The sequence below is a fragment of the Sus scrofa genome, chromosome 18, assembly GCF_000003025.6.
Source record: "Sus scrofa isolate TJ Tabasco breed Duroc chromosome 18, Sscrofa11.1, whole genome shotgun sequence".
NCBI lineage: Eukaryota > Metazoa > Chordata > Mammalia > Artiodactyla > Suidae > Sus > Sus scrofa.
This window is the reverse complement of record NC_010460.4, coordinates 2,725,160-2,744,199: the sequence shown is the minus strand read 5'-3', so window position 1 is coordinate 2,744,199 and position 19,040 is coordinate 2,725,160. Positions and strand designations below refer to the sequence as shown.

At 54.1% G+C, this 19,040-nt stretch overlaps 1 protein-coding gene across 4 annotated transcripts in view; it reads right to left on the bottom strand.

Moving 5' to 3' along the window:
- CNPY1 (canopy FGF signaling regulator 1) overlaps nt 1–19,040 on the bottom strand; it is a 62,013-nt gene that overhangs the window by 25,119 nt on the left and 17,854 nt on the right. The window contains exon 1 of one of the 4 annotated variants that reach the window (XM_021078817.1): nt 490–641. The exons of the other annotated variants lie outside the window; for them this stretch is intronic. Coding sequence (XP_020934476.1) covers nt 490–492 — 3 coding nt within the window. The 5' untranslated portion in view covers nt 493–641. Of the gene's footprint in view, nt 1–489; nt 642–19,040 lie in introns of those variants that run through there. 4 annotated transcript variants of the gene reach the window in all.

Genomic DNA, 19,040 nt, shown 5'->3' with positions numbered 1-19,040 from the left:
CTGGACTCTGCTCCGGCGCAGCGCAAGCTGGGCGAAGCCGCAAGTCCCGCGCTCGGCGGCTGCTGCCCGGCGCGCCGTGGCGCCTCGACGGCCGCTGCGGGCCGCGGGCAGGGACAGTGGCAGCGGGCAGGGAAGAGCCCGGCTGACGGAACGTCCCCTCTGGCAGGCGCGGCTGCGCGGCTTTGGAGCAGCCCGTGCCCGTCTCCGCGCGCCCCTGTCCCTCCGGAATCCAGCGAGGATTCAGAGGACCCTGGAGCCACCCCCTCCGCCCCGCGCGGGGGTCAAAGAGCACCCCTCGCCCTTGGTAACCGGGACAAAACTCGGGGGCCGTCTAGACAGGTCAAGGTGCAGGATGCTGCGTCCCCGCGGCTCCTTCCGGAAGGGGGCGGGACCCGCCAAGGGCGCCGCGGACGCGCCGCGGGCCGGGCCTCTGCGGGCTTTCTCCCTCTCCACCCTCTGCTGATCAAAGTAGGAAGTTTGCATGACAACCATGGTGAAAGGGCCTGAATCGCAAATGAACTCGATTTCGGCGATGTTGATCTATCCAGCCTCCATTGTCCCCTTTCAGGCGCAGTGTGAACCCTTCCGGTGCCAGCGGCCGCGCGGCATTCACAGGCGCGCTCCGGACGCACAAAGGCTCCCCGCGCCGCCCTCCCCGCCATCTGGCCGCGGGTCCGCGCCGGCCGCGGGGCTCCGAGCGGGCGGTGCCGCGCGCCTCTGCGCCCTGCCTCCAGCCCAAACCGCTGCAGGCGCAGCACCGTCGCCCGCCCGTCTCAGGAAGGAAGCAACTTCGTCAAAAAACGCAAAGGAAAGCGCGGAAGGCGAGCACCGCTGATTAACTTTCGGCTGCCCCACCACGTGCGCGGTGACACCATCCCTCCTGCTCCCCGCAGAACTTGGCTGGAGACGGTTCTGAACCGCAATCAAGGCCCCGGCGACATCGTTTCGTAAGCGGGCGTGTACCCCAACATTGTTTATTCGCTAGAATATCAAGATTTAAAAAACACAACACAACACAACACAGGAGGGTTTTCATTCTTTTAAACGTCTCAAGTCAAAAGCCCCTAAAGGAAGTAGCCTACAGGGCACCTCCAATACACAAGTCACGTTTTTATTTACACGGATTTTATTTAATCGGACTACTTGAGCATCGTAAGTTGCCAAAAAAAAAAAAAGTTCACAAACAAATTGAAAATCTGTTCATTAACTTAGAGAAACTCAAGATTAAAAATGTACTGCCACTGAAAAGCTAGAATAAATAGAGGCAACTTCTTAAATTACAATTGACCAGGCAGGTCATGAACAGAGTAACTGTGGTTTTTCCCCCCGCCCCACCAGGCGTGTGCTTTTAGGCTCTTTCTTTATCTGGTCCGTGAGAGATGCCCAGAGTCCTTCCTGGGTGTCCACACAGCGCCTTTTACCCCAAGGTGAAGAGTTGGCTCTTTGATTGAGCAAATCTAGCTGCAATGGAGCATCCATCCTCTCCCCTCTGTGGACCCCCCGCCCCCCCCAGTACACTGGGATGAGAAGGAGGTGGTAGCAGGGGAGGAAGAGGGTCTGAGCCTGGAAGGGTGCCCTCCTAATACACCACGGCTGTATTTCTCAAAGAGCTGAGACCAGCCTCAAAACGGTTTTTTTTAAAACTGGCTTAAGAATGGCTGAGGATATAAGATTTGAGCAAATCAGAATGTTACTTGGTGAGACCTTCCACACCTTACTTTCGAGAGCCATTTGATTTCCTGGGTTGATGCTTTTTAAAAGCAATCCTCCCATGATATCTTTCCACCAGACGGGCTTGTTTTTCTTATTTTGAAAGTGTCACTTGACACATCTGCATATAGTAGCACGGGGCCTCTTTCGATGCAAATATGTTATATCTAGGGAACGAGTTAATTTTGCTGGTTTTCTACATTTTTGAAGGCTAACTGGCTTTTGATGTAATTAGCTGGCTCCTCTTGAATAAACGTTCTTTAATAGAAAAGAGGAAGAAAATGCTGGCAGCGAGCTCAGGAAATGCCATGTTACAGTCTTCACTGAAAGCAAGAAAGGAAAACACCCAACACGAGACTAGGAGTGTTCATTTTATCGAAAAAAACCATTTTTAAACGGATCTAAAATCCCATCACGGCATCTGCATTTTCTAGAAAAAAAGTAAAGGGAAAAGATGCTTATGCATTGCAACTCTTTGGACATTTATTAAAATACACGTGATTAGGATATTAAATGATTCCACGTCGCCGAACTACCTTCAGTACATGGCAAGACTGCCCAGGGAATCACGGAGCCTTTTTCTCGCCTCCAAGTGTTTTGCTTCTAAGAGGGCAATAAGTATCGGGACAAGTGGAATAAAACTGTCTTTCTCTACGGTGAAGATTTTGAATAGTCCTTGTCCATAAAGCCACTGCTATTGTAATCTTTGGAAGGAGGGGCTCAGAGATACTAACCTCATTAAAATATGAATGAAAAGGGCCGCCATCATTGTATCAGGAGAAAACGGAGTCCCTGGCCCGGTTTTCTTATGAGCCATTACTTTTACACGTGGACTCCCTTGGTGTAAGTGATAAATACAGCAAACGCTCTGGGGCAGGTCCACCGCTGCCTTGAAGCACCCTCATCAAAGTCACTGCTAACTTTTCCCATTTTGAAACCTCGCTACCGCTCTGAATCATAGCCTATACGGTATCGATTTTTTTCCCCCCCCACTTTGGGCCTTTTCTGACCATGGGCTTGTTATGTGAGCAAAGAAATGGGCGGCGAGGGTGGGGGGGGGCGAGAGGGAGGTCCTTAACTATTACAACTTGAAAATGGAAAAAAGGCACGGGAAGTTTTGGCTTTGGTTTCTCTGGGACACTGGAGGTAGGGATTTATTCCTGATGGCTATGCCGACCCCTTCACAACAGTCAATTACAGGGTCCTTGGCATGTTTGTTCATTACTGTGTCTCTGTTAATCTTGTAGCAAATTTCTTGCTTGCTAGCTATCACAATCAGGCAGGAGTACAATTATGTTACAGTGTACAGTTGGACGTGAAAACTGTCCTTGTGGCATACTGCCTTCTTCATCACCGCCTGGCAGTCCCAAATAAACCTCACTCATCTGGATCCTTATTTTGCAGTGTCCCTCAGATAGGAAACCAGGACTTAACCTGCTTGGTGACTGATAATTACTTCCACCCTGTTGCAAAGATTTTCTTTCTAGAGGTGTCGGTAGTGCAAAAATGTTAACTGGGTTACAGCAAATATTGCACCTAGTTTAATCACTAACTTTTCATCCACAGACATATTGAAATGACTTCTGATATTAGTTACAAGTCAATATTTAGAAGTGAAAATTCGAACCTCCTTTGCTCTAGGCTACAACAGGGAGAGCATGAATTCAGAAACTCTTGGAAGTTATGAGATCTGTAATTAGCTTGTATGTTAATTGACTGCTATGGGTTTGGTGTCTGGCACTTCTTCATATAATATGCAAATGGCATTGACTGTTTAGTTTTATTAGACAATATAATTAGAAATGTAAAGAAGTTCATTTTGATGAGGAATAATAAAGGTTGATAAATTTTCCACTGTTCTGTATATCAGAAAAAATGAATCCCATCTGGACTTAATCAATAAGAGAGATTTCAAGAGCCTTTGTTCAGAGAGCCAAAGCCAGCCAACATACAACGGAATTAATATTAGTTTTTCCAGTTACATAAATTGGATGTTAAAACAGGTGAATTTGTGCAATCAATAAAACCTTGAGGGCAAAAATACAAAGATTCCAGCACAATTTCCCACAAATGACACAGTAAGTTTATGAAAATAACATCAAAGTTTTGCCTCCTTTAATTTGAATCATGGAAAAGAGTCATTCTTATCATTTGAAATAAAGCGTTTTGCTAGTGTTTCCTATTCTCCTTCATGGACATATTATGTCAACATAGAGTATATGCTCAGATTGTGAGAAAAATAGAAATAATAAACCTGATTTGGGGAGAAATTGTCCCCAGAATTCAAACCTGTTAAAGTTCCTATCACGTGTTTTATTCTGGAGCCTGTTTTCAACTTAACAGTACAGAAAACTTAAAAGTATAGAAAAATTGCATAATGGATCACCATTAATCAACTCCCAGCGGGAGCCATCTAACTCAATTTGACTTTTTCCGAAAATTAAAAAACACATTTTAATCATTAAATGCAAAATTGGCATTGCTGTTTCATTTCTGATTTTAAGAACTATTCTAATGGTCTTTTTTTAAAAAAAACATTCATTTTCAAATATTTTTAAGTGAACAGAAAACAAATACAACCATCTACGTGAAGAAATGGTACAATTTTTCAAGCTTTGTTAAAACTCTCTCTAAGGGAGGATTTAGGACGCCCTTTTCACGCTGTTTCTGAGCTTTGACCTCTGCTGGCATACCCCGGAAGGATTTTGCAGATTAAAAAAAAAAAAAGTAACAGAAGAAAGTGACAGTGCTTAAAAGGGCAGAGGCACTAAGTCCACCACATTAACAGAGATGATGTGGCTTTGTTCATTCAGTCGCCAAATATCTATTGAACTCCATCTCCGTGTCAGACCTCTTCTCTAACTCAGACTTTTAAGAGGGACTCTTCTGCGATTCTGAACAAAAATTAAAAGAAATGCTTGGAAAAGACTGTGCCTGGAAGAGATCCAGGAACTACCAGCTGATGATAACTTGACTCCTTGTCTCTCAGTTGAGCTGACCATCACACGCACACAATCTCTGTGTTCTTATTTTGCAATTTTCTGCCCCCCCCTCAATCTGCGTGTCTTTCACTGTCTTGTTACTGAAAACACAATAGTTGTGCATTTCTAATCACCCCTGAGAAACACTTTCCCAGAATAAAGAAGGTGAAAAGTCACATTTTTGGAATCTGTTGTGGCATTTCCCAGTTTCGTCATCTGTGTACTTATGGGCGAATGGTGAGATTTCCTTAGAAAGCCTTAGAGGTCTCAGAGGGAGAGGACAAAAGAGCCGGCGGACTTAGAAGATGTGGGGTGTGCCTTCTCCACGGTGGAAACATACACGCACACACATACACACACACTAGCTCCTGGTGGCTGTCAAGAAAGCACTCTTTCTTTAAAAATTTTTTGAAATAAAAAATCACCCATTCAGCTGTTTTTTTTTTTTTAATCCAAAAGGAACAAATGGATAGAATAAAAAATAAGCCTGATGCTTATCCCAGACCCTAAAGCCCAGTCCTTATTCCTCCAGAGACATTCTAATGCACCTCAATGTGCAGGAATGAACGTATGGGTGCACGAGCCTCTGCGCGTATGCGTGTGTGCATGTGTGTGCAGGTGTATACGTGCACGTGTGTCTTGTGCATATGGGTCTATGTATCTCTGTGTGTCCGTGTATGAATGTGTCCACATGTGCCTGTGTGTGTCCATGTGTGTGCATGTGGGTCTGTGTGCACGTGGGTATATGTGTCCGTGTGTGTGTCCATGTGTGCATGCCTGTGCATGTGTATATATGTACATGTGGGCCTGTGTGCATGTGGGTACATGTGTCTGTGTGTGACCATGTGTGCATGTGTTTGTGTCCATGTGTGTCTTGTGCATATGGGTATATGTCTCTCTGTGTGTCCATGTATGTGTACACGTGAGCACATGTGTCTGTGCATTTGCCTGTGTCCACGTGTGTCTCTGTGAGCATGTGTACATGTGCACGTGGCTCCACGTGCCCCTGTGTGTGTCCCTCCTCGTCCTTCACGAGATGCGGGCACAGCACACACACCATCCAGTGTGCTGTCTCTCTCTCTCGCTTGGGGACAAGAGGGCTCAGTGGCCTCCAGGGGGCTGAGAACAGTCTATGGACTGCCGCCGAGCGAAGGGAGGTGTCCCTTAAATCCATGGAGATTCCACGATGCCCGGTGTCCCAGAGGCCGACTCTAAAGAGGACCCGGCCCTCGTGAGCTACAGCAGAATCTCTCTGGAATATTTGTTTAAAACCAGCTTGGGGACGCACCTGACCTCATTCCATCCTGAAACTTAGTTTTGAGGGGGACAGGCCCCCGTTTTGCCCCCTTCCCAGGTGAGGAGCCCCAGGCCCTGGAGGTGCCCCTCCCTGGCCTCTGTGATGCAAGGCCATGGCTGTCTCCGCTCTCCAGCTCCTGCACCTGAGGACACAGCAACAGAGGCCTTGGGGACCCCACAGATCACCCCCACTTGTTGGGCTGGGGACCAAGACGCAGGCATGGGCCACTTGAGTCACAGGGCAGAGCCCGGTGGGCACCCAGGGGTCTAGTCTGCTCAAGTTCGGGCCGAGCTATTTCCTGACCAACCACACCAGGTGACCAGGAAGGGCCGCCCACCCCCAGAATTCCTGTGTGGAGGCCCTGACCCCCAGGACCTTCAAAGGTGACCTTGTTTGGCAAAAGGGGCCTTTAAAGAGGTGACCGAGATCAAATGAGATCATGGGGGGCTCTGACCCCAAATGACTGGTGCCCTTATAAGGCGAGGAGATGGGGACACAGACACGCATAGAGGGACCGCTATGTGAGGACACGGGGAGAGGTGGCGTCTCCACACGCAGGAGAGAGGCCGCAGCAGGAGCCAGCCCCGCCCACACCTGGACCTCAGGCTTCGGGCCTCCTGGACCGGGAGACAGGAGGCTTCTGATGTCTCCGCCACCTGGTCAGCGGGACTGTGCCATGGCCCCCTGAGCCCCCCGATAACAGCCCCAGACCACAGAGCCCCCGCCTGCGGCAGCCCAAGCCCATCCAGCTGAATGCTGACAACGAGGTGGCCAGGGGGCTGCCAGGGGACCGGACATCACGAGGGGCTCGGAACACGGGACTCGGGCTGGGCTGCAGCACTGCGCATGCGCTCTGACCCCTGACCGCCGTCCATCCGGGTCCGGCCCCGCCCACCCCTGCGGGGGGGCTGGCCCGAGTCCGTGTCTGTAAGTCTGGCGGAAACGACACCTGCTCTCGCAAAGCGGATCAGGTCCCATGACAACTCCTTGGCGAGTCACACGGCAGATACATGTAAAGGGTTCTGATCACGTTCCCTCTGCTGGGTGCTGACGGCTTCCGTTTGGAGGCGCCTTGGAAGGGATGCAGATCTAAGGAACCCTGGGAGATTCTGCACTCTCCTTACTGATGGGCTCGGAGAGGGGCCAAGGGGTGGGACTGTCTGGCGACCCTGAGGCAGTGTGCCCAGAAAAGGGAGCCCGAGGGCCTCTCGTGGTTTTCACCCCTTCCCATCCTCAGGGCATCTAAGACCGGCCAGCTATGAGCGTCTGGACCCGCGGCCCTCGAAGTGGGGTTCGTGGACCTGCGGCCTTGGCATCCCAGCGCCCCTGGCCCCCAGACCTGCTGGGACAGACCGTCTGTTCCCCAGACTCTCGGGCAGGGCTGCTCAGAGTCCTGCTGGGGGCGGTCCTGGTGGCGATGGCCCATGGGCAGTACGTGCCCTGAGTCTGTAATGTCCTGCTTCATGCTCCCCCTGGAGGGAGTAGAGCCTGAAGGGAAGGCCGTTTGGCACGGAGGGACCCCGAGTAAAAGGCCTGTCCACGGAAGCTCAGGTGGGGTGGCCTGTAAAGGGCAGCTCCGTCCTCAGGCCCAGCGGGCACCTGCGGGAGGGCCTCGCCCACCTGTCAGCGTGACGAGCGCCAGACGGAGTGAGGCAGCAGATCCGCTCAGATGACGGTGGATCGCAGAGGCCTCCTGCGTCAGCTAAACTCCACTCACTGAGTGGGGAGCTGGCGGAGGGGAGCTGGGGGCCACTGGGATGAGAACAGGGGCACTGCTCCAGTGGGCAAGGAGGCCGGGGAATGGCCATCGAGGGGACGCCCAATCAGCGAGAGACTTGCACGAGCCACAGACCCAAGCAGTGAAATCCAGCACTTGGCCCATGGTTTTTGTGCACCTGCTATGTGTCAGGGATGGTGTTAGGTGTGAGGAACAGCAGCGAACAAAATTACGGTGCCCCTGTCCCCCCAGAACTTGTGGTCTGGGCCCCCACATGATCACACAGGGGCATCGTGCTGGCCTTGGGAGACCTGCCTTGGGGGTCCCCCAGCCCACTGCCTGTTCTGTGTCCATGAGCCAAGACTGGTTTTCACATGTACAATGGCTGAAAAAAATCAAAAGAATATTTTGCAACATGCAAAAATGATGTGCAATTGAAATTTCATCACCACCATAAAGTGGTCAGCTCTTTCCAGAAGATGCTCGCCCAGCCCTGTGCTGGCGAGCCAAGCCGCATTGCCCAGCTGGGATCCTGCCCAGGTTTCATCCTCATCAGCCAGCCCCTCCCTCCAAGGAAGGAGGTCCTGTGGCCAGGGCTCCGGCCACTCCAGCATCTTCCCTTCGCTGGACACGCCAGCCCTTCTCTCCTGGAAGGTGTGGTGACAGTCCTTCCAGATGTGTCTAGCACAGGCACACACATGTGCACACATGCACGTGCAGACGCTGAGGGAGCCTCATTGCCCCCAGTGTGGTGTAGAGCTGCCTCTACCCAGGTGAAGGCATGACTGTGTGTGTGACTGTGGTGTCAACCGCATGCCTTTTTTACCTACCAGCACGTGGTGACACCACCGTCACCATGATAGCCTTGCATACCTGCCTCGATCCAATCCCCCGACAACCTAATGGGGTGAGTATTTCTATCTTGTGCTGCAGGCCAGGAAACTGAGGCCTCCAGAAGTTCACGCAGTGATTTGGGGCGGGGGGCCCAGAACGTGAAGAGGCCACAGGCCTGCATCTCCTTCCAGTATCACACAGCCAGCTCCATGGAGGACACAAATGCCTGTGACTTCCTTATCCTCTTGTCTGTGCTCCAGGCCAGCTGCTCAGGAGCCCCGTGAGTGCATGTGTTTGTACACATGTGTGCATTTGTGTGTGTGCACTAAACACATCTGGAAGAACTATTGCCACAGTGAAACCCCCTCCTCTCCATCCACAGGGCTTGGCCCCTGTCCTGTCCCCCCCGCCAACCGAGGTTGGGGACCCCATCCCACTTTTCCAGATGCAGCCTGCACAAAGTAGGTCATAGAACTACACACATGATGAAGCCGAAGATAATCCGGTCCATTTGATGCTAAGCCCTTCTCCCAGCGTGAGGCCAGTGGGAGGGACCCTGTCCAGCCTTCCCGGAGTGTTCTGGGTACCTGCCCATGTCCATACTGCCTGCACAGCCCTGGCAGACACCTGTCACCTCTAGCACCAAGGAGGTACCCCCCAAAGCTGCGTTTCCAGGACAATTAGTGTCACATGGAACTCAGCCTCTCACCTCAGTCATCTTCCCCAAAGGCATTCAGCGCTTTTCTTTCCTCCAAGGAAAGAATGGTTGGAAACTGCCAGACTCAGAGCTGCAGCGCGTTACAGCCAGCTCCCTCATGGGGGTGGGGTGGGGGGTGCTGCCTGGCACCCGCGGCCAGCCCTCGCGCCTTTTGTGCTGGGGGAACAGTGGCAGTCCTCTAAATGCAGCCTCTTTATCCCTTCGTTCCTCCCCGATTTGTGGATTCGAACAATCCTGATTCGGTGGAATAAGGAGCAATTAACAGGACAAGGGATTTATTAAGGATAAGTCATGCCAGACAGTTTTGACAGCTTGTTTTGAGTGTGACAGAATTACAAAATGCATTATGTATTTAGACTTTTGTGCAGCGTCTAATACCAGGCTTGTGAAATAATTCTTGCCAAATAGTCTGAACCAGCCTGGATGAGAACCGTCTCAGGCACGGCAATGAAGGCAAAGAAAGATCAGAGACAAAGGATACAGGATGCTCAGCGGCGCCTCCGGACAGGGGGGCCAGGAAGGGAGCCGAGTTCCCTGAGGGCCACAGGAGTCAATGTTTTGCTTAAGTGCCCCATTCGTGGTACTTGGTGGTGCGAGTCCGGTTCCAGAAATGAACTAATGGTGAGTCCAGTGGCCCAGCCCCCTGGGGGCGGGGTGAGCTGTGAACGCAGGCCCTGGGCAGGAGCCCACTTCCCTCCAGGATTCTGGGCAAGTGGCGGCATTTCCATCCTCTTCAAAGCCCCCAGGGGGCTCAGATGAGTGAGTAACCGCTAGCAGGCCCTTCGCCAGTACCGTTAGCTCCCAGTGCTTCTGTCACTGCTTTTGTTTGTACTGAGCAGTTGGAACACACGCGTGGCCAGGGTTTGGTTGATGAACCTTAATTCTGCGCTAAGCTACTGTAATCTTTCATTCGCGCCCGTCACTTTGTGCCCTCTGAGAATTCTTATTTTTGTCGGTTCAGGGGTCTGGAATCATCTGCTTCATTTCCTCTCCCTGGGGATAGTCCAGCATTTAACCTTACTATTCGCTGCGGTGCTAACGGCGCTGTTTTCGCTCTTGGCCAGAATATTTGAGGAGTCGGAACGTGGTGCTTCTCTCTGTCCGTGTCACACGCTGCCCGCCAGCGCCAGCCCCAGCATGCTTGTTGCCTCGTTGCTGAGGTGGCCACAGACTGGACACGACCTGCGGGCCTCCCTGTAGGGAAGGGTCTCACGGGCCAGGGCCCATCGTCTGTCCAGCCACCCGGAGGGCTCAGTGATGGGTTTTCATGACGGGCGTGTCTTAGCCGGGACCACCAGAACCGAACACCACAGACTGCCTGGATTCGACAATAGAAAATTTTTCCTCCTGGTTCTGGAGGCTGGAGGGCCCCGATCTAGGGGCTGGGTGATTTGGTGTCTGGTGGGGGCCTCCTACCTGGTTTGTCCAAACTGCATCCTCTCTGTGGCCTCACACAGGGTGGGGGTCGGGGTGGGGGGAAGAGAGGGAGAGAAGGAGAGAGAGACGAGGCGGGTGGGGAGGAGGGGGGGAGAGGGAGGGGGAGGGGGAGGGGGGTGGGGGGAGGGAGGTGGGGGGAGGGAGAGCCAGCCCCGTCCCATGTGATGGGGTAGGGTCAGCCCCTACCCTCTGACCGCATCAGCATCACCTCCTCAAAGACCCAGTCTAGGGGTGCGGGAGGGGGGGGCCCAGGGCTTCAACATGTGAGTGGGCGCCTCAATGACTCAGGCTCCAGTGTGAGGAAAGCATTTCAATCCAACATTTACGTTGATTTAACATTTCCACACTTCGGAGGAATCTACAGAGCTTGATTTTATGACTATTTTTAAATGGCAACAAGACAAATGTTTACAAATCTCCGATGAATGTTTTTGCAAGTTTGAGGGGGCGTGGAGGATGCTGGGAGGCAGGTGTCCCGACCTCGGATCCTCTGAGTGGTGGAAGCCGGAGCGAGGGAGGGTCCAGCACAAGCATCCCTTCTCTGGACCGCCAGTGAAAATTACCACGTCCCTTCTGGATTTAATTTTTTTTTCTTTTTAGGGCCACACCTGAGGCATAGGGAAGTTTCTGGGCTAAGGGTTGAATCAGAGCTGCAGCTGCCTGCTTGCAACACAGCAACACTGGATCGGAGCCACATCTACAACCTATGCCGTAGCTCACGGCAACGCTGGATCCTTACCCCACTGAGAGAGGCTGGGGATGGAACATCTGGTCCTTAACCCACTGAGTTGCAGCAGGAACTCTGGGTCCAGGACGTCTTTATATGCCATTGTTTTTTTTTTTTTTGTTACCAACTATCTCCTCTTCAGTCATAGGCCAGAAAACAAAATATGCTAATTTCTCCTTTATCACGCAAAAAACCTAAGAAATCTCCATTGCATACCCACTCAAGCTTGTTTACAGACAGACAGGGGATGCCTCCAGGGGACCGTCCTTGCCCTGAGGGGAACAGAGAAAAAAACCACACAGAGATATGCCTGTGTGGTGACTTGTGGGCGTGGGGGGCACATAATCGCGGACAGATAACCGGGAATTGGGTTTTTCCAAGGACTTTGCCCCCCCACCTCCGCAGTCAGCCCCAAATGCACCTCGACAGCAGCGCCCGTGCCGCTTCCTTAGCCTCCTGCCCCATCCAGAACCGGGCAGTCAGAACCTGCCATGTGTGCAGCTGGCAGTGGATCTGCTTGCTCTGTTCTCAATCGTGGAATGTGCCCACCAGTTAGGGGGTGGGAGTGGGGGGAACACGGAAGACGGTGCCATTTCCAAAAAGATTCTCAAAGCACAGTTAAGGGCTGTTCCCTTTACTTTTGTAAGGACACGCCCAAGCGAGGTGGGGGGGTCCCGGCAACGGCAAGGGAGAGACCAAGGGAGAGACCGTCCCTGGTCCCCGGAAGAGAACCCAGAGGCCCAGCTGACCCAGCGTCAGGACTGCAGGGCACAGGGACGCCTGCTTTGCACAACCCGCCTTGTCTGGCTTCAAAGCTCTCAGCAAAGGCTGACATCAGGTCTGAATTCCACTCGCCCACACGGTCAGGTATTGGGAAAACCTGAGCACCTTTGACCAGAGAAGCAGCCTCTGTGGGAGGAGAGCGATTTTCTTATTTAGGAGAGAAAAATATGCAGGTGGTAAAGTTATCGCCCTGGCAGCAAAGTCTGTCCTTCGCGCCTCGAGCAAACAGGACAAACTTTTAGCTGCTTTGCCCCCTTCGTTGTTTTAACACCCACCAAGAGGATTAAAAACAACCTCTTGGAATTTTGCACCACACACCATTTCCCCCCCCCCCCCCCCCCCGCCCCTACATCCCCTGGGGATAGCATGAATTTTGAATCTCCGCATTTGGGAGGAAGGCTGCTTAAGCCTGTTGAGGCACCAGCCAGGCCAGGATGGAAGCCCCGGGGAAAGGCCCCTGCTGGCCCCGCTGGGAAGAGCACCGAGCCCCAGGGTCCCCCGACCCGGGGCCACCTGCACTGCCCTGAGCCCTGTGGGTCCCGGCCAGGCCTGCCTTGCTTCCCACTCTGCTGGCCGAGTCTCCACGCTGCTCTGAGACAGGGGCTGTGAGCCAAGGTGTCTGTGTGCACATGCACACTCACACCCACATACACGCAGGGCACTCACAGGCATGCATAAGAGGCACGTGTGCCCAAATGCATGTGCCGTCACCCATGTGCATCTTCATGCACGTGCGTGTGCTCACACATCACACACTCGCTCCTGCTCTCCGGGTCTGAGTTCCCACCTTGGCCTCTCTGGAGGAGCTCAGACTGGGAAGGAAAACGGCTTGGCTGCAGCGGGCAGCTCCAGCCTGGGGGGGCAGCCTGAACCAAAGGCCGCGCTTTGCAGGTCCCGGGCATTTCAGAGAGCTCCCCGCTCCAGCAGGAGAGAGGGGTGGGCGTGGGGTTTGGAAAGTGGAGGGGACTCCAGCCTTGGGTGAAGAGCTAGCAGTGCTGCAGGTCACAGAAGCCCACGCAACGGAGCGCAGAGCAGGGAGGGCTGGCTGGGCACGGAGTGAGCCAAAAGCTTGAGCTCACAGACAGGGCTAAGGAACTGAACCGCCGGCCCTCGTGCAAATGTCCAGCTGGCCGTGGAAGCTCGAGTGTGCCACCTCTTCCTGCAGGATGGGGGTGGAGGCGGAGGGCCTCTGGCTCCAGAATGTTCTCTGGGAAGGGAGGCAAAGGCAGCTGGGGAACGGGGCTCACAAGGGAAAGGGCTGGCCGTGCTGGCACCACCACGGAGGGCAGGAGAAGGCTCCTCTGGCTCAGAAACCAGCCAGTGAGCAGCTCCCCTCCCAGCCCCCAGCATATCCCATGACTAGGCCCACCTGGGGGTGCTTGGAGCACCTGCAAAAGTTCCTGGGACAGCCCAGTGTTCAGCCAGGACTTGTTATCCGACAAGAATGGTTTTCTTCCCAGCGGTTGCTATTCCGTGGCCCTCTGGGGATGCTCCCCCGCCCCCCACCTGCCCCCCACCCCCGGAGACTGGGGAGGTTTTCAAGCCAGATCTTCCCTCTGCTTCTCTCTGCCAGAGTTTGAACTCAGCTGGAGGGGTGAACGTGTGGACTCAGAGGTTCCGGGAACATAATTTTATTCACCATCGTTGTCAAAGTAGCATAATTTATTAAGGTGCTCTCCAGGGGCTGACAACACATACAAAACAATTTAGGGGGGTGTGGCCCCCTAATTCCTATTGCTAGCTGTAGCTTTCAGCCCAACAACCCACCTGTACACTGTCTACTTTTGTTTTGTCGGGACGTTCCCAGGCTAGGGTCGAATGGGAGCTGCAGTTGCAGGCCTGCACCACAGCCACAGCAACGCGGGATCCGAGCCATGTCTGCAACCCACACCACAGCTCACGGCAGCTCTGGATCCTTAACCCGCTGAGCGAGGCCAGGGATCAAACCCGCAACCTCATGGTTCCTAGTTGGATTCGTTAACCGCTGTGCCACGACGGGAACTCCAGAAGCGCCACATCCTTAACCCACTGAGCAAGATCAGAGATTGAACCCATATCCTCATGGACACTATGTCGGATTCATAACCCGCTGAGCCCCCACGGGAGCTCCCCATACTGTCTCTTTCTGTTGCTTATCAGAAAATGCAAGAAAGGACCATCTCCTGACCCGGTGGCAGACCCCTCACCCCAGTGAACTGTGAATGGCCTGGTGGCCACCCTCTCCCCCCACTTCCGCAGCTGGCAGACCCACTTACAAGGCCCTCCTGTGCTCAGGCAGGTGCCCTCCAGCCCCGGGGCAGGGCCTCGACTGATGGGGGCCCTCAAGGCGGGGCCCCTCCCTTGCTTGTGATTTCCTGACCCGGAGATTTACCAAGGGGACGGTCTTGGGCGTGGGGCGTTGGACAAACTTCCTGTTAAAAAGGAATATCAGGCAACGCTTTCTTCTTTTCTGCTCCGGACGTTGTTGCCTACATGTGACATTAGGAGCTGGGCAGCCGTTTGGGGACCACAAAGACAAGCGGCCTGGGAGGCTGAGCTGTGCTTATGTGCCAAGAAGGGCAGAAAAGACAGAAAGCCGTGGGGTCACTTATGCTGCTGGGCCTCTGACCTCACCGGTCTGGAGCCACCTGCACTCAGACTTCGTTGTGGGGCACACGCAATGCTCTTAGGGCTTTTAGCTGGTTTGTCTGTTAGTTCAAGTTGAGACCTTCCCACGGCAACTTTAGTTTTGTTTTGTCTTTTTTTTGTCAGGGCTGCACCTACGGCATCTGGAGGTTCCCTTTAGAGCTATAGCTGCTGGCCTACAGCCACAGCCACAGCCACAGCCATGCCAGATCTGAGCCGTGTCTGCGGCCTACACCACAGCTCATGGCAGTGCTGGATCCTTAACCCACGGAGTGAGGCCAGGGATTGAACCCGCCTCCTCATGGTTAGCAGTCGGATTCTGTACCGCTGAGCCACAGTGGGAACTCCACCGGCAACATTGCTGACTGGGTGGTAGTTGCATCATAAAGCCTCCTGTTGCAGCTTCCCAGCTTAGTTAGGCTGTGCCCAGCTTGAATCCCACGTTGCTGTGGCTGTGGTATAGACTGGCAGCTGCAGCTCCGATTTGACCCCTAGCCTGGGGACTTCCGTATGCTTCCGGTATGGCCCTAAAAAAAGCAAAAAAAAAAAAAATCAAAAAGAAAAGAGACCAGAGGAGCTCTCTCTGCTACATGAGGACAGAGGAGATGTGTCCTCAGGCCGGTAGAGGCTCTCACCAGAACCCTCACCAGAACCCAACCCACTGCAGGTGTGCTGCCTCCGCCACTGAGAAGTAAACACCTGCTGTTTACGCCGCAGCTGCCTGCGGCCTATCTTACGGAGCCAGAGCTGCCCGAGGCCTCTGGGGCCGCCCCTTCGAGGGTCTCCAGCAGTGATTAGCGAGCGACCCAGCGTCTGAGCACGTGGACCCGTCTCCCTGGCCGTGCCGACTGCTACTCTGCCACCTCGGGCTTCCTCTCTAAGCTCTGGGCTTTCCAGAGACCCCACGGGGGACAGTCAGCTGTTCACCTCAGGCTGGCATGAGCTGAGAAGAAGGCTGGCGGCTTGTAGCACTGTTGGCAGCGCCTAAAGGGCTCGGGACGAGGGGTAGCTCTCAGTTTCTCGGGACTCCCCCCTGCCTCTCATTTCCCCTCTGCCTCCCTGGGGGCTTGATGTGCATCCCATGTGATTTGCTGGTCACTTCCTGATGTGTGGTCTAAACTTGTCACAACATTTGTGACACCAGGGGTGGGTTCTTTCCATCCCAGCAACCAGCCCTCCACTTCCCTCCGGATACCAGCCGGCTGACCCAGGATTCGATCCAGTTCTGATACTGACTGCCTGGGTCACAACAGAAGGGCTCCGTCCACAGGGCTGTCCCCACTGTGGAGGCCAGCCTAAGTCCAAATTGTCACCTGTGCTTCTGCCTGCTGGCCATCTGGGCCCCCACGACGACCCCCGCTGTGGGTTTGAGAATTTTCTAGAACTACTGACAGAAATCAGGCAGACAGCTTCCCTTGACTTATCATAGAGGACACACCTTAGGGACAGCCAGAAGGAGGATGAAGTCTGATGAAGTCACTGGCCCTTGGTGACCAGACTCAGTCTCCAGGCTTGTCCCCACCTTAGAGGTCGGGGATAGCTACAAGTTCAAACCCCAGAGTCATCTTGGTTCAAAGTCAGGTCTGGTTGAAAGAGGTGCCCCACCCCCTGCACTCAGGCTCTTCAAGGGTCTTGGAAGCTCTTGTGCCGGAAACTAGGGTAGAGGCCAAATCCCTTTCTTGTTTTCACACGCGGTGCTCACGGTGGTTTGCCCTGAGCTCTCCGGTCAAAGAGCTACCTCCTTCGAGGTCAGAGTTCCTTCTCCAGTCTACACGCAGCACAGGCTCGGTGTGCACCTGGAGTGTTGACTCAGGGCGGCTGGGGTGCCTGCCCACTACTCCAGAGGCTGGGTGCCAGGCCACCGAGGCCACCGCCAGGCTGGAAGACTTCAGCGGTGTCCGTGGCGCCCTGCTTCCTTGGTCCGTGAAATGCCTGTATAGACCAGCAAACACAGTGCTGCGTGGGCCATGATTCCTGGTCTCCGAGAGTTCTGGTTATTTCTGCGTGGGGAGGCAGGAGTTATCGTGGCACTGACTGGGTTCTAGTAATCCTCCCACATAAAAGAGCTTGAGGCCACAGCTGCTACGGTGGCTCTCAATTTTTTTGGACATGACCCACTTTTTACCATGCAACTCCTTACATGAATTGTCGCAAGACAGCACTTTCTTCAACTGTAAGATGCATACAGATACCTATGGACATTTTTCTTGGCTGGTTTCACCCCACTCTACCCTGATCGATGGCCCGCTGGCGGGTGGCCCTGTGCAGTCGCAAAGTTACGGAGGGACAGAATGCCCCCGGCTTCCTTGCTAACCTATTACAACAACCCGCCCTGTCTTTTCGCTCGTTAACAGGCCACATGTCCCGTCGCACAGCTCATGTACTGCAGGTAACCCAGGGTTGGGCCCCAGGATGGGGTACCCTATCAATCGCTAAATTGACTTATCAGCTAATTAAATTAATACCAGTTTCTCAAACTTGAGTCCCTGAAGTTCGTGTTTCTACCACGAAGCTAATTAAAGTGGCCCAATTTACCTCCCGAAGTCATTCAAAGAACTACCAACAACAACGAAAAAAGAGCATTCGCGTCTAGTCTCAACCAGATAGCGGTCTCATTGTCCCCATTATCGATGGCTGCCGCTTTCTGTATTTGAACTTGACGGTGTGCAGAGAACGTGGCGTGTTTCACATGCAGGCAGACGAGGCGAAGGAATCCTTCGGGGTCCATGCTTTGCTTAACGCTCATCCACTGAAGAAGGGGGCCCCTGGGCCCCTGCTAGGGAACTGCTGGTCCCACGGCCAGGGAGCAGAGTTCAGGGTCCCCAGGTGTAAGACTAAACGGGAACCCCAAACCCTGCTCCCGACTCCGGGTCTCCACCAGGAGAACAGAAATTCATTGATGCCCTCATTCCTGGAGGTCTGGCTTTCATCCCTTTTTTAGAAGATGAGGATAAACCCTTGCTGGAAAAGCAGACGTAAAACAGCTTCCTCCAAACTCTGTCGTGTTGTATCTTCTTGTGCCGATAACCGTGTCTTAACAAAACCGCCACGAATCCAGGTTGTTAAACACAACGACGTGCGCTCGGGGCTGACATGCGGCTGTGTTTTGCTGATCAGATTTTGCAAAACGCAGGGGAAATGTCCACAGGAGATGGTCCCTGCCCTGGCGTCTGTGCCAGCGCCACGGCCGCCTCTGCAGACCCTTGTCCCTGCGGCGTGGCGGGTACGCGTACCTGCGCAGGACGAACAGAGCATCTCAAAGGACAACACGGAGCAAAAGCCGCCGCGTGGGAACCAGCGGCTTCTTCAAGGAAAGAGAGGACAGCGCCAAAAACCTCAGCAAAGAGTATCTCCAGATGTCACATGTCACCAGGTCCTGCGACTTCCATCCTCCTTCTCAATAGGTGCCCCTAAAATGGGGAGCCCAGCAGGCTCCACCCTGCCTCGAGGGAGGCCAGCAAACAAGGCTTATGGTCTCATCACCCCCGCGCCTCCACCCACCCCTCTGGCCTGTCCAGGGGCCGGGAGCCCAAGTCAGGCTTGGAGGCTGCAGAGTCCCTGCAGGGCCTGTGGCAGGTCCTGCTGGGTTACGGCTCCGAGGAAACAGGGGCCTCTGCCCCAGGGCTCTCCCTGCCCACCCGAGCAGGAGCTGGCGTGGCTGAGCCAAAGGCAAGTGGGGCCAGCAGTGGGCAGGGGCCAGGCAGGCCTAACCTAACCGTGTGGCCGGCCCGCACTCCCCAGGGTTCAGCCAGGCTGGGGCTGCACGGCGGGGATGCACGAGGCAGGTCAGGGCAGGGAACAGGGCTGGCAGAGTGTGCAGAGTGCAGAAAAGGCGGGAGAGGGAACATCCCAGCAGGGGCTGGGGAGACCCACAGAGCGCCGCGTCCTCAGGGATGCTTCAGCCATGGGGACGGCGGCACCAGCATGTCATCTGGGGGACCCGTGGCCCCTCGGGCACCTGCCCTCGGCCCTTGCCTCGTCCTCCGAGCCCATCTTTACAGGGGACAGAGCACATGGCCCCGGCCGCCTGCAGCCACTGCCCGGAGGAATCAGGAATCGTGTGAAGGGAGGGGCTGTTGAAGTCTGGAGAAACCTAACCAGGCTCCTTGGGCTTTTTGTGCCCCTCGTTCCTGAACTTTCTGGAAACATGACAGGGAAGGAGGCCTCTCTGGCCGCTTGGATTGTCTGAATGAGGTCAGTCTGGAGAGCTT